The sequence below is a fragment of the Phyllobates terribilis genome, unplaced genomic scaffold (assembly GCF_046119375.1).
Source record: "Phyllobates terribilis strain yellow unplaced genomic scaffold, ASM4611937v1 Scaffold_7918__1_contigs__length_34337, whole genome shotgun sequence".
NCBI lineage: Eukaryota > Metazoa > Chordata > Amphibia > Anura > Dendrobatidae > Phyllobates > Phyllobates terribilis.
Genome location: NW_027370658.1, coordinates 13,171 through 29,512, shown reverse-complemented (window position 1 = coordinate 29,512; position 16,342 = coordinate 13,171). Strand labels below are relative to the sequence as shown.

Genomic DNA, 16,342 nt, shown 5'->3' with positions numbered 1-16,342 from the left:
GTTGAGCGACGTTTGGCTGAGCTATGTGAGTCTGTTGAGAAGTTTGCTACGTTGGTTCAGAATGGGTTGGATAGGGTTATGCAGCTTATGATAGATGCCGATGATTGTCGTGACAGCTAGTGTGCTTGTGTGGTGGTTGCGCTTGTAAAGCACTTTTGCTTGTTTTTCTTACTCCCTACTATGTTTTGCTATATAATGAACTCGCTCCTTAGGATTCCTACCTTCTTTGTGGGAATTTGATAATTGATAATGAAGTATGCTCTTTTCTTTCATATCTCTAAAAGCTTGCTAATGTGATGCTTTGGTTTCTTAAGTTGCTTTTTGCTCGCTATACTTGCCTTGAATTGATTTCTAAGCTTGAAAAGCGCAACCTACTATCTTTCTTACTGTATGATTAAGCTTTTGGTTTTTCGATGATGTCAAAAGGGGGAAGAACACAGGTACACCCTTCATTGATTAAGGGGGGAAGTTTAAGAACTTCTTGGTCTTAGGGAAATAAGAAACTGTTTGGTTAAGTACTTGGTAAGGGTAATTCGAACTATTTCCAAATCTGAATATATGATTAAATCATTCTTTAGCTGTCTTCATTAGGTCATTATGGAAAGTATACGAGCTTACCTGTAAAAGGTTTGTCATCATCAAAAAGGGGGAAATTGTTAGTTGAGATTTGATAGTCAACTATGAAAGCTCAATGTATTTCTCTTTGTTTTGATGATAACAAACTTATCTATCTAATATCTTTGTGTTTCTAAGCTACCCAGGTAATCAGAATACTTGTTGGGTTGCGCTTTCATCACTAAGAGATGCACTTCTACTATTCCAGTCGCGCTTAACACCAAGAGGAGAAATCAAGTTTCGCAAGCGGTGTTGAAATAACTCCATTCAATTCCAGAAGCAAGAGTAGTCGACCTTCTCAGGACAAGAGGGCGCTTGAATTAAAGCTGAGTTATGTTGTTGATCACGAGAGTCCACTGTAGCAAAGGGTGCACGCACTTGCAGAGTAGAGCTTGCCAAATGCTTGGAAAGGTTGGTGAGCGGGAGATTCAAAAATGTGTGCATGTGGGGTGCGAGAAGGGTTTGGGGATTTCTTTGAAGCAACTCCAAGGATTGCCAGCGTGGAAGGAAGATGGTTAGCAAGTGAAGGAACAGATTGCATACGTGGAAATGATCAACGATATAAGAACAAACCAAATCAATTACGTCCGTTGATCATTTCTAACAACTTGGTTGAACACAAGGATTGATGAGGTGGCAAGCTAGATTTAGTTCAAATTTGTTATCACAAGTTAAGTGTGTTTGTATCTTAGCTTTGATGTATAAATAGGGAACTGTAGCTATCATTCTAAGGGTTACAAAGTGAGAACCTGAGACGAGTTGAGAGAAGCTTAGAGAGAGCGATTTGTAATCAGAGTGAATTGCCTTGTTCTTAGAGCTAAAACGTAGTATTGTAAGAAGAGAGAATACGAGAGTGAGCTTCTTGAGAGTGCAGAAGGTTGACATGTACTCTTGTTGAAGCTAGAGTTGTAATCTCTTTCTATCAATATCGTAGGTGAATTTTATCCCGAGCCAAGTAGTGGCTTACGGTTCCCGCCGTTTAAGAACTCTTATGTGCAAGTTGTAGTGCGCTTTAAACGCTTAAAGCGCGCTTTATTGTTCTCTGACCTGTTTCCGCATAAGTGAACATTAGTAAATTCATTGCTAAGTGTTCAATTAGGTCAAGCGTAACTCTATGTACGAAAGCGCATATGGTACTTATAGTTGTGCATCTATAGCTTCATGAACTATAGAGACATCGATCAATAACTACTTAAGCACGATCCTACAACCTCCATGTTAATCCATCTCCTTCCTCTGCAATCTGAGAATGATAAGCGTGATATCCTGGATTCTTCGGAACAAGAATAATTATTACATAACCGTGGAGATCTGCACCAAAGATGTGGTGAGAACTTGAAATCGACTTAGACGTTGGAGATGTGCACTAAATTGTCAACTTTAAAGGGTGGGACATGCTCGAGACGACAACTTATATGAATATAGTGTATATGTTCTACAACAACTTTGAGGTTGATGCTCTAACTGGTCCTTCTATGCCCTCCGACATGGTGAAATTTGTTTGGAACAAGAAGAATTATTACATAACCGTGGAGATGTTCCTTGAGGTCATAGGAATGGTAACTTTCACGGGCTTTAACCCTGGTGCAAAGGAAGAATTGGCAAAATGACACGTGCGACATCAAGCACATTCTATTTGGTAAAATGTGCCAAGGGAGTTTAATACCAACAAGCTAGATCTCCATAAGATAATCATCAATCATTCCATCATACGTAACATGTTGCCCCGCCAAGAGAAGCAAGATACAGTTAAAATAGGAAATGGAGACTAATCTGGTTCTAAGGGGGGAGTTGATTGTCACGTCTGCAATAATGTTTACACATATGTACTTGTGTAAGGCGTTCATAACTCAATCCATTCTATAGCATCATATCATGGAGAAGCTCAAGATCTACGCTCTAGAGAAAGAGAAGATCTTTGTAACGTGCCTACTACCAGATGTGTTGCAACACTTCATAAGTTCTTGACCATAGAAGATGTGCTCGAGCTTGCCCGCACTCCACTCCAAGGAAACCCCTCAAGGCTGATGAAGATCATGAATACCAGACTCAATCTCTGGACAGGCTTGAATGTGCTCTCAAAATCTTTGTTGAGATAATGATTGAAAAGCTCGACAAAGTCATAGAAATCCTACCAGAATTAAAATAACTACCTTGATCTCCCTTTGTTCGCTTAGTTTCTTTTATATCTTAAGTAGAATTCCTAGTATCATCTAACTATCTACTTATTTTTGTAATCTAATGAGTGAAACTAATATAAAGTATTCATTTAGTTTTCATATTCGACTTACTTATTGATTACATGCTTGCATAATTATCTGGCCCTATTTACCATTCATACACTTTCACTTCTCTTGAGAGTAATGTGAAAGTTCTATGTTTCTATAGTTCCCTTTTGTTTGTACTTGTTCAGAGATTTTTGATGATGTTATATGCATACCTGTTTTCTAAGGTTAAGGGGGGATTAGACCTATATTGGTCTAAGGGGTAACAAAGTGTAATCTGTTTACTAGTTAAGGGAGAACTGATGATTATTTATTTTGTAAGTTCAATCTATTATAAGCTTGACTATTTTTCAGTTCTATATGATGATATTTTATATTATATAGGTTTGTCATTATTAACAAGGGAAATTGTAAGTTAAGGGTGATAGTCCTTAACATCTTTATCTAATTTTGATGAAGATAAACTTGCTATCTAACTCTATTCTTGAGTTTCATGTTTTATAGACTTATTGAAATAAAGATAGTGGTGTAGCTTGAAGGTCCCGTTTAAAATGTATCTCCGAAAAAACAGAATAAGGAACAAAGTTACCGCGAATGATAGCGACTTGATGAATGAAGCATGAAGCGCGAGTGAAATCAAGAAACAATGTGTTCTAGATTTAAGTGCATGTTAATATAGAAGATGCAAGTTGTACTTCAAGAAGATTAACAACCCTGCACGTGTTCACCAAGTTGATGTAGCCGTTACAACATCAAGAAAGTGATTCTTGCTGACCAACCAAATTGATATGGTCTTTCTTACGTGTCTCGGCGGACTCTAATTTGACAAACTAGTCGATAGCTCGACTACATATAGAAAAGAGAGTTAGGATAGAACATCGCTACTTCTTACTCTCATTTTCTCGATGTAATACTTAGTTCTAAGTGTGTGATATGGGAGTATTGCTTGTAGGAGTTTAGTTGAAAGTTTTCATGAGTGAAAGAGAGAATATACTAGAGTGATAAAGTGTTATTCTAGTCTCAATTGTAAACTGCTTTAGGGCAATAAGAAGAGATCAACGTGACTTTTATCCTAGATCAAAAAATGAAAGGTTCTCACGGTTTGAGAAGATTGTGTCAACTACGTTTAACTATTGTTTACGCTTAAAGGAACTAAGTCACGCTTCATGTCTTAGTTTAATCAAGATTTGATCCAACAAGTACTATAAAATTTGATGAGCAAGTAGAGACTCGGATGAGTTGTTAAGAGTTTGAGTCTGGAAAAAGAGCTTGACAATCCAATTCAAGCATAACATTATGATATCCCCACTGATTAGTCCCCATTTTCAAGCCAATGATTCAGCCATCAACGGACCACCAAACCATTCAGACAGAAGAACATCACCACTTGAACCCCTAAACACCACGTCAAAAATTACAAAGAAGACCCTGATGCCAAGACATGAACTGAAAACATGAATAGAAAAGGGAAATATATATATATCATTGATACCCAAGCTGGCTTGCTAGAGTTAGTGGATTATTAATTGGTGGTGCAACAGCAGCAAGTGCATGATCCTTTTCCCCCGTGTCGGCCAATCTAGTGTAGGGGGGGTGTTTGCGGCCAAATAGACATCGCTTTGCACAATGAGGTTCTTATCGAGATGCATTATGTGGATCTTGGTTTATGCAAGAATCAAGTCTTAAGAACGACTTGGAATTCGAGCTTGCGGAAGAAAATATCTATAAATGGTTGAAGCAAGATTACACAAGCAAAGTGAGAACCTTAGATCTATTGATCCAAGATAAAACAAACACAATGATTATTATTACTTTCGTAATTGATCTTACAAACGTTTCCTCTCAAAATATTCTTGCTCTCCAGTGTTTATGAATTCACTTGCTCGAAATGAATCGAAACTCCCAAGCTCTCAATAATGTAATAACTCTCTCAAAGAATAAAACTCAAGATCTTTCACAAGTACTAGTTCTATCCTATTTATAGACAAGCTTAACATGTAGCTTTCTATATAAACCTTTAAGCAAAATATTTAACATGTGCTTAAATACTATTGGTCAACAAGAAATCACTTCTTGATTCCGTTGGACCGACACTGCCAATTGACAATGCTTGCTCGATTGCTTGACACGTGGTTAAGCTTGATCTACTACGTTTAGCTCGTACTCACCACTTGCATATTAAGCTAACATGTGTACGGTCATATAGCTTGATCTAGCTACAACATGCACAACTTGTATTAAACTTAGTTGCATCTTTAACATGTTCTTATTAGAAAAGACGTGTTTTCTCCTAGTTTTCCTTCTCTTGTATGTTCTTCTCCCATTTCCTCTTCCTGGTTCGCTTATACTCTCTCCTAGAGTATTAGCATATCTATCGCACTGCTAAGCGATCTTATAAATGTGTAAGTGTGGTCTACGTTTATTAATTCTCATAAGAGAGATATGAAATGTGTAACCTAAACCATAATATCTATATGCATGACTTGTAAAACTTAAAATTGATATAGACTTTAGATACTAAGTTTCTAATCATTAGAAACGAAGTTAAGCTACTGCTAGCTCAACTAAAACATTATGAGGGGTCTGACCCGAAGGATCGGAGAGATAGAAGAAGGTGGCGGTGCACAGGCAGTGGGCCCCAAACAGGTGTTGCAAGGTGGCGACCGCAAAAACACACATGCAGCCGAAGAAGACTTGGAACATCTTCCATCTCCGGAACAGTATAGCCAGCCTAAAAGCCTCGACGAGTATGCTGAAGACGGGGCTGAAGCTGATAGCCGAGTGCGGGATGGAGACCTGCACCAGGGGGAACAGAAAGAAGACAAAACCGATCAGGTTCCTCAAAAACCGCTCGGGTTTTATGTGGCAGTGCTCGCCGGTGGAGCTTGGTGCGGTTCAGGAGGTTGTACAACAAAGTGTCCGGATTCGTAGCGCTTTTAAGCTCCTTTACCACAGGTAATAGGAAGGTTGCATAATCATAGACTCAGAGTACATAAGCACAGCAATGGAGTATAACTTAAACCGTACAGAAAAAAAGAAGATAATAGCACAATATATATATATGTGAAGACGGAGACCAGCTCTATCGAACATGGTTTCTCTACACTCAGCCTCAAGTTTTGTTTTTGTTGTCATAATTAATGGAGCTCTATCAGCTCACGTAATTCTATCTGTCTTATGTATGTGTATACACAGTAAATATATTGGATTCGTTGGTTCGTTCCACAGAACAAGGATTCATTTTTGTTTTGTTTTAATACGGTACGTTTGACTGCGTTTGACTGCGTTTAAGATCGATTAATAGATCAATTATTGCCACTGAATTAGTTCATCTAGTATAACAATTTTACGAATTTATACTTTCATCTCTATATATTTTAGACACGAGACTCAAAGTATATGAACGGCTCGGGAATATACATATATAAAGATAAAGGTGTATTACTAGTTTAAACGCAATTTCTTCCCTAATATAAAGGAGGATCAATAAAAAAATGAAAACTAAGCTGAAAATCAAATACAACACTAGCAAGGAAGTCGACAACACGATTTACTTCCTTAAACACATAGCAGAATTGGACTTTGCCACCTGAGAAGGAACCCTTAGGACTTCTTGATAAGGCTTTTGATTAACCGGGTAGGTTTCAAGAATAGCCTTTTTGTTACCATTATCCCTGGCCGTCGGGCCATCGAGGATGACCCAAGGGGGACGTGCATTGACCAAGCTTTCTTCTGGGCAAAACCTACAAGCCAATTGCCCGTCGATTTAACACCAAATAACGCCACCAAAGTCAGCAAGCAAACTTCCGTTAACCACTCTACCCAATCCGGCTCGAATGTGTAGGCCTTTTTTTGCCCAGTAGTATCATATACCTAATCTTTGACAAATCTCATAATATTGATGATGGTATCAATAATGCAAAACTAGTGCAATTATCGAGTGTATTTATTTGGCTTGTATAAATTAGATCAAACATTTAGAAGACCATGTTTAAGGTTTAAAAAAATTATGGTAAATAGTGTGTGAATTATTCACCTTCTTAAGTCTTCTTCACTTTACATTTGAGATGATGTAAATTAGTCAAAATATTAGGTGATCTCCTCAGCCTATAAATATAAGCATCCTCCATTGTAAATTACACACAACAAAATAAGAGCAAGAATACCTTTTCTAAGATCTTGATCTCTCTCACTTTTCTCTTAATATTAGAGTTCTTTTTAAGTGGTTCTTTACAAGATTAAGTCATCTGGTCTTAATCATCTCTCAATCAAGATTAAGGCACGTTGTCTTAGTCAATTCACAACACGTTATCAGCACGAAGAGTCTCTGATCAGCATTTATCAAGAATCATCAAGGTATAAACTCTACTCATTTATTAATACAACCATAATTATACAAGAGCTATTACAAAATCGATTTGAGAAGTATATTCTATAGTTTCCCACATACGAGATCTTCTACATCAGAAACTCGATTTCTTCTTAGATCTAAACACGATTTTACCAAAAATATAAACAAGTTGTTAGATCTAAAACAAAATACAAACAAGATACTAGATTTACTTACCTCTTTTGGCCTATCGTTTCAAGCTTTCTTCAAGTACTTCTCTTGATTTCAATCTGGATCTTTCCAAATCGAAATGATGATAATAAAAACGGTAATCATGATAAGAACAAGGCAAATGAAAAGAACGGTTAAAAATCGATCGCTACTAGCTCTTAAACGACGATGAATCTGTTCGGAATTCATGGAAATATGTGAAGGAAAATGGAAGAAGAGGTTGATAATGGAGGTGAGGAAGAAGAAGATAAGGATGAGTGAAAAAGAGGGATGAGTGGCCATAATTATAGAGGGGTAAAAGGAGAATAACCGGTATTATAGTTTCCGGCCATAAGTATGTTTACATAATTTTACTTGCATTACCCTTATACTTTATGATGACTATTCCCTCTTTGATTACATGACAATCATATTTAAATGTTAAATTTAGTGACACGATATACTTCTAATATATATGCCTATAATAACATGAAATGATACTATGACATTATTTTGACAATTACTTGTTTCTTTAACCATATGATGAAAATAATCCACCATATAGATGTAGTATTGACAATACTAATTAATATATTTTAATTTCATAATTTGTAAAAAATGGCAAAAATCGCAAAACGAGAATTTGAAATTCTTGACCTGGCTAGCCAAAGATATCTAGAATGGAAACACAATGTTGTGTCTTACCTTAAGGCACATGGACTTGAGAAGACCATTTTGGATAAAAATAAAACCACACCACAACAAAAGGCTAAAGCTATTATATTTCTCCGCCACAACATACATGAAAGTCTTAAGACTGAATATTTGTTTCACGAGGATCCCTTGCAATTGTGAAAAAATTTAGAAGAACGATATGGACATCAAAAAGATGTTCTACTTCCACAAGCAAGGCATTAGTGGAGCAATTTAAGGTTTCAGGACTTTAAATCCATAAGTGAATATAGTAGTGCTATGTGTAAAATCACTACTATATTGAGACCATGTGGTGAACAAAAAACCCAAGAAGAAATATTGGAGAAAACATATTCCACCATGAGTCCATCTCACATGTTGCTACAAGAACAGTATAGGCAACAAAATTCGAAAAATACTCTGACTTGTTAAGAGTATTGTGGTGGCTGAAAAGAACAATGAGTTATTGATGATAAATCATAATATGAGGCTACTGGCTCAATGGCTCCTCCTGAGGCTAACAATGTTGACAACGGATTCCAATATGGGAATGCCAACACATATAGCCAGCAACAACGACACGACGTTGGTCATGGTCGTGGCCGTGGTAGTCGTGGTGGACGAGGTGGCCGTGGAGGTCGTGGAGGCCATGGTGGCCGTGGAGGTCGTGGTGTTCATGGTCAATGCAACTATAAATACCTTGATCACCACAACTTTAAGGGGAATGGTAAGAAAAAGGTCCATATGGGTCATAAAGGACCCTCCCATAAGGCAAAATCTACTTGCCACAAATGTGGCACGACTGGTCATTGGGCTAGAGAATGTAATGTGGCTCCACATCTAGTAAAATTATACTAAGATGAAAAGAACAAAGGAAAGGCCATGGAGAACAACTTCATTGAAAGTGCAGGTGTAAGTAATGCACACCTGTCCAGACAAGATGATGGTCAATTTCTCGACTTTGAGCATATTGATGATTTTGCCGTATGAAACATTGAAATACATATGTAATTTCAAAACTTTTTCTTTGCACAATGTTTTTTTCACTTATGCATTTTTCTTCCAAGCTTTGTAAGATTGGTGAATGATGTGTAATATATATGAAGTTCTTTCTTATTACTACTTGACAACTCTTTCTATATCCATCTTAGAAAGGATGAACTCATCCAAAGTGATACTCAATGGGAAGGATCAATGTCTTCTAGACTGCGCAACAACGCAGGCCATCTTGAGAAACAAAGAGTAATTTACTCACATGAAAGCCTATGAAGGCAATGTCACCACAATATCGGGTGCATCTAAAATAATTGAAGGCTCTGAAAGAGTTATTGTTATACTCCCAAGAGGAACAAAACTTGTTATAAATGACACACTATATTCGAGTAAATCTCGAAGAAACTTATTGAGTTTCAAGGATGTGCGTCATAATGGGTTTCATATGGAAACCATGAATGAAATGGGAAAGAATACATGCGCATCATAAGATATGAATCTAATCAAAAGCAGATCCTCGAAAGGATGCCAGATCATACCTCCGGATTATATTATACATATATTTATACGTGTGAGGTCAATGCAACAATGACTAAGAAGTCATATGACCAAGTTGCTTTCACCTTATGGCATGATCGTTTGGGTCATCCAGGGTCAGTAATGATGCATAAAATCATAAAGAATTCACTTGGACACCCATTAAGGACATTAAGCTCCTATCATCCAGTGACTTCAATTGCAGTGCTTTCTCACTTGGAAAATTGATTATAAGACCTTCCAAAAATAAATTAGCAAGTGAGGCACCTGCATTTTTGTAAAGAATCCAAGGGGATATATGTGGACTGATTGCTCCAACACGTGGACCATTTTGATATTTTATGGTGCTAATTGATGCATCCACACAGTTGGTCATATATAAGCCTGTTGTCAATAAGAAATTTTTCATTTGCTAAGCTACTTGCTCAAATAATCAGATTAAAGGCACAGTTCCCAGATTATACAATAAAGAAAATTCGCCTTGATAATGCAAGCGAATTTACATCTCAAACTTTCAATAATTATTGTATGTCAATCAATTGGGATTGATGTAAAGCATCAAGTAGATCACGTTCACACACAAAATGGTGTGGCTGAATCCTTGATAAAGCGATTACAATTAATCGCTAGACCATTACTAATGAAATCGAGATTACCAGTGTCAGCATGGGGACATGCTATATTGCATGCAACAGCTTTGGTTCGGCTAAGACCAAGTGCAAACCATGAATATTCCCCACTGCAGTTAGTACATGGTAAGGAGCCAAACATTTCACATCGAAAGGTATTTGGATGTGTTCTTTATGTTCCTATTGCTCTACCTTTGCATACAAAGATGGGTCCGCAAAGAAGACTGGGGTTTATGTTGGTTTTGAATCTCCCTCGATCATTAAATATCTCGAACCAACAACAGGTCATTTATTTGCAGCAAGGTTTACTGATTGCCATTTTGATGAAACAATATTCCCTAAGTTAGGGGGAGAAAACAATGGTGTGAATGCACATGGAATGGAAATCACATGGAATGCAATAGAATTATCTCACGTTTATCTGAGAACAAAGATGTGTGAACAAGAAATACAACGGATCATTCATTTGAAAATGTTGCAAATCAATTACCAGATGCATTCATCGACTCAAAGAAAGTGACTAAATCACATATACCTGCAGCAAATGCACTTGAAAGAATTGAAATATCTGTCGAACAGCCCGAGGCTTCCATTGCAAATGAGTTTACAACACGCTGAAAGTGTGGTAGGCCACCGGGTTCAAAGAACTTGAAACCAAGAAAGTTAAAGAACCCTAAGGGTATAGTAAAAAATGTCACAATAGCTTATGAGAAAGATGGTGAAGAAAAGGAGATTGAAAATGAAATGATCTCACAAGGAAATAACATCCTATATAATGATCGAAAAATCGATAATTCTGAGATATCCATAAATTATGTATACACGGGTATACAATGGAATAGGAAAAATGCCATTGTTGATGATATATTTTCCTACTCTATAGCTATAGATGTTATGTCCGAAGATCAGGACATTGAGCCAAAATCGATCGATGAATGTCGTCAAAGGAATGATTGGCCAAAATGGAAAAATGCCATACAGGCAGAACTAAGATCACTTGAGAAGCGAGAAATTTTTGGACATGTGGTCCATACACCAAAGGGTGTAAAGCCCGTGGATTATAAATGGGTTTTCATGAGAAAACAAAATGAGAATAATTAGGTTGGATATAAGGAAAGACTTGTTACCCAAGGTTTCTCTCAAATTCCTGGAATTGATTATGATGAAACATACTCTCCTATGGTTGATGCAAATACATTCAGATTTCTCATTGGCATGAGTGTATTTGATGAATTACATATGCGTCTTATGGATGTTGTGAATGCATACTTATATGGGTCACTAGTTACGGATATCTATATGAGAGTTCCAGAAGGAATAATGTTGCCTGACAACTCTAAACCTTGCGGATTATTCTCTATAAAGCGCGTTGTATGGATTAAAAAAATCTGGACAGATGTGGTACAAACGTCTTAAAGAATATCTTGTGAATGAAGGGTATAAGAACGATGCCATATGCCCATGTATTTTCATCAAGCGATCCAAAAATGGATTTGCCATCATAGTAGTCTATGTTGATGACTTGAACATTGTTGGAACTTCTCAATAAATTCAAGAGACTGCAGTATATCTGATGAAAGAATTCGAGATGAAAGATCTCGGTAAAACTAAGCTTTGCCTTGGTTTACAAATTGAGCATTTGGATGGTGGAATATTTGTCCATCAGTCTAATTACACTGAAAGGATCTTGAGGAGATTCAATATGGATAAGGCACACTCCTTGAGCTCTCCCATTGATGTTCGATCCCTTAATGTTGATAAGGATCAGTTTCGCCCTACAGAAGAAGACGAAGAAGTTATCGGTCCTGAAGTACCATATCTAAGTACTATCGGTGGTTTGATGTATTTAACCAATAATACAAGACCAGATATTTCTTTTTCAGTAAATCTCTTCTCCATATTTAGTTCCACCCCTACAAGGAGACATTGGAATGGGATCAAACACATATTTCGCTATCATCGAGGCACACATGATTTGGGATTGTTCTCCCGTACCCAAAGAAATGCCATCCTTGTTGGATATGCAAATGAAGGTTACTTATCCGACCCACATAAGGCCAAATCACAAAATGGTTATGTATTCACATATGGAGGCATCACCATATCATGGAAATCGAATAAGCAAACAGTTAAAACAACATCATCAAATCAAGCGGAGCTGATTGCATTGTATGAGGCAGGGAGAAAATGTGTGGCATTACGAACAATGATTACATTCATCCAGAAAAAATGTGGGGTGAGGCCCATCACTAGTGAGCCAACGTTCCTATATGAAGACAACTCAGCATGCATTGCTTAAATGAAGAAGACCTACATTAAGGGAGACCGCACAAAGCATATTTTACCCAAATTCTTCTCTCATCATGAACTAGATGAAGCTATAGAAATCAACATTCAACAGATCCGATCAAATGATAATTTGGCTGATATGTTCAAGAAATCATTAAATCCCAAGAAGTTTGTTGAGCTAGTATCCAAGATTGGAATGTGCAGGCTCATAGACATTCGTTGATCTCAGGGGGAGCATCATATGCGCTGCACTCTTTTTCCTTTCGGTGAAGTTTTTATCCCACAAGGTTTTGCTTGACAAGGTTTTTAATGAGTCAACACCGAGGCGTATAATGGGATTCATATTTGTACTTTTTTTTCTTCGATCAGGTTTTTATCCCACTAGATTTTTCCTGACAAGGTTTTAACGAGGCAGCATACATTTATATCCTACATTAGTTCATCATTATCCATAGGTAGAAATTACTTTATCCCTTATGCTTACTTTCTCGGCCTTCCCTTCACTGCACAACGAATTCACTACGCACTGGTGCAGGATTCCTTGGTAGGACACACGTCTTGGCATTTTATTACTTGTACACTTACTCTGAGTTTGAAGCACGATCCACTAGGTCGAAGAGAATTTCATTCTCTTTGACTAGTCCTCCCTTCTTCACATTTCATCACCTGGGTCTTTATTTCTTCTCTTTATTCTTCACACTGCCTTAGCCCGACTAGCTTTCCCAACTAGACCTAAATCTAGTCTCCACATGGACTCAGCTAGTCCGCTTGTTTCAAAACTGCTCTCCTAAATCCTTGAGGTATTCCTAGAAAGATTATTACACATAATGGACATAAAATAATTATGTTTATCATCATCAAAAGATGCGGAATGATTGAGCTAGCTAGTTACACATTATAGCTCAAACAAATAGCCTATGATTCATAGTAAATGATTGGATAGGAAAATTAGGCCGGAAATTTTGTATTCTTCTTTCCAACATTATTATATGGAGATGGGATCAATTGAGAAACTTATCAAATGTGTAATATGAAAACAAGTCATGCCCATTGGTTCAAACTGTATCAATTGTTTAGACAGACACTCCTTCTTTTAGTGAGTTCATTTACCAAACGATATAATTGTACTTATTGCTTCCAATTAGGTCTTATTCCCCAAAACCAACGTAATACATCATGATGTATGTTCTCCTCCTTCATTGAAGCCATGTCTCTCTTTCTTAAACCTTCAATTTCATTTTTCTACCATTCATAATCAGTCTCTTTGTCAAATCTTCAATTTTCATTTCAATTAATCACTTAGTTATTTACTTCTTGTTCAAATTTGATCTTGTTTGTGATTCATCAATCTCATGGGATCCAAGTATGTATTCTATCCAAATGTTGCTTGGTTTTGTTACATGTTTAGTTAAATTGATGTCTTTTCCTTGAACTGCTTTTTGTTGTTGTTGTTGTTTCTCCTCAGCTCAAATTTAATAAAAATTGACATGTAAACTATGAACATTATTCCACGAGTTATGAACGTTATACAACTTCCTTGAATTCCTTGATGTTGTTGTTGTTTCTCCTCAATAGTCATTGTTTTAAGTAATATTTAACTGTCTCGGATCTATTATTATGTTTTTAGAAAATTTAGTGTCAATTGATAAATATTGTTTTTTTACTGTCTTTGTTGTTGTATTTATATAAGTTTATGAACAATTAGTTCCATTTATGAACATTGATATGTAAACTGTGAATATTATTCTGTGGGTTATGAATGTGATGCAAATTCTTTTCAAATTCCAACACTACATCAGCAGCTGGTTGTTCTAGTTTTTTTTGTCCAAAAGTTTGGATAATGTTCATAAGACAACAAAAGGGGAGCTTGGTGGTAATCTCAATGTTCATAATATCTCAACATTGAAATTTGATGCTAATGAGAGTGTTGATAAGATTACCACTCTAGATTTTGATAGTGATGATGATTATAAGGTTCAACTTTCTGAAGGATGGAACTCCGAGTGAGTATGTTTAACGATGTTGGACAAATGCAGCTACAATAACTCTACATTCGGTATTAATGACATTGTTGTGGAAGTATGTGTTGCCCTAGAGGAAATGGACACTATGAGAAGTGAGGTTATTTTAGATCTCTACACTTGCCTTGACCATATAGAAGGCAATATTGATGACTTTGAAGAGTTTTCACTTCTGACGAAGGAGCAAAAGAAGATGCTTTCAAGTTGTAGTGTTGATAAGGATAATGGTTGCTGAGTTTCATTATTAAATAGTGTAGAGGCATTGGCTGGAGCAAGTATAGCTACTGAAAGCAGCATCTCCCTCCCCCTCCCCCCCCAGTCAAGCAAAGAATAAAGGATGTAAAAACCGTATCAAGTCTTCCAAGGAAATTGTTATGTCAGTGATCCATCAATAAAAAAACATTATGGTAAATGCAAAAAACTTACCTCACACATCATTCACACGTGTAAGGAGGATTGAGATCATTCTACTGCATATTACAACTTGTTTTCTTTTCAGTTTTCATGTCTTCGTACTTTTTTCTTTGAACAACACAACCTCTATCAAGCTTCTCTTGTTTTTTCTTAGGGCATGGCGCTTACAAGAGTGAACATTGTCGTTTGAAATATAAACATTGTCATTTGAAATATGAACATTGTCAGGATACTTGTAATGATTGTATATTTACCAAAATACATGTAATGATTGTATATTTTTTTTAATTACCGGTTATAATTTTTATTATAATTTCTTTTAGTTATTGGTTATAATTTATTTAATTTCTTTTAATTATTGGTTATAACTTTTATTATAATTTCTTTTAATTATCGGTTATAATTTTTTATTGTAATTTCTTTTAATTATTGCTTGTAAATTTTTTAATTTATTTTAATTATTGGTTATAATTTTTAATATAATTTCTTTTAATTATTGGTTATAATTTTTTAATTTCTTTAAATATCAATTATAATTTTTTATTATATTTTCTTTTAAATATTCGTTATAATTTTTGTCAAAATATCATGAGAAAAATGAAAATCTTATGAGAATTTGATAAAGGGGTGGAAACCCCTTGTTTTTTTGGTAATTTTGGCATTCTGTCAGGGGTTGAAGGGTCTTTTCATGAGTTTGGATGGAAAATCTAACGGAATCCGTCCATGGGTGGCTACTGGTAATTAAATGATGAAATATGGATTATTCCAATAATTATCAATATAAGGGGTGGTTCGATGCAAATTCGGCCATATAACAGGTGGTTCCGTGCAAAAACGCCTTATAATAATCTTAATATAAATGACAAAATTTTAGGTGTTTGGTTATCTAATATAACATTCAATAATCTTATTAATATTAATATTCTAATAGATAAAGTTTTTAAAAAAAACTAAAAAGAATTTAAAAGTTAAATAGTCTAAAAAATCTCAAAAAATGTTCTAGTTCTTTGTTGATATAAATTTTTAATGTATATAAATTAAGAGATTTTATGAAGTGGATAATGAAAATTAATAGATTTAATAATATGGAAGATGATATGGCATCCTTAAAAATTAGAATTTTAATTAAAATTAATGTGGGAGTGACATGTAAGCTGTTTCAATCTTAGGCCGACATATAAGTAGGAGGACTCTCCTTTAGTATATAGATAGATAGGTGAATTGTTAGTGCACAAACTTGAGAACCTCATAGTTGATAGAAAGTCTAGCTCGCTTAGGAGAAGCAACCCAGAGAGAAACATTAATGGATCCGAAAACTAGGAGAGTGAGTACGGTTGAGTGTTTAGGGAAAGAAGCTAGTGATATCAGGAGGGAGCGAGTGCATCA

General features: G+C 35.9%; 1 protein-coding gene across 1 annotated transcript; it reads left to right on the top strand.

The window, feature by feature from the left end:
- Nucleotides 1-11,820: 11,820 nt before the first annotated feature.
- Nucleotides 11,821-12,531, top strand: LOC141252023 (uncharacterized). Its single transcript, XM_073670452.1, has one exon. It carries the CDS (start codon nt 11,821-11,823, stop codon nt 12,529-12,531), a length of 711 nt encoding a protein of 236 aa, XP_073526553.1.
- Nucleotides 12,532-16,342: the final 3,811 nt, after the last annotated feature.

Excerpts from the sequence above, each read along its gene's own strand:
- LOC141252023 (XM_073670452.1), top strand. The coding sequence starts at position 11,821 with ATGAAAGATCTCGGTAAAACTAAGCTTTGCCTTGGTTTACAAATTGAG.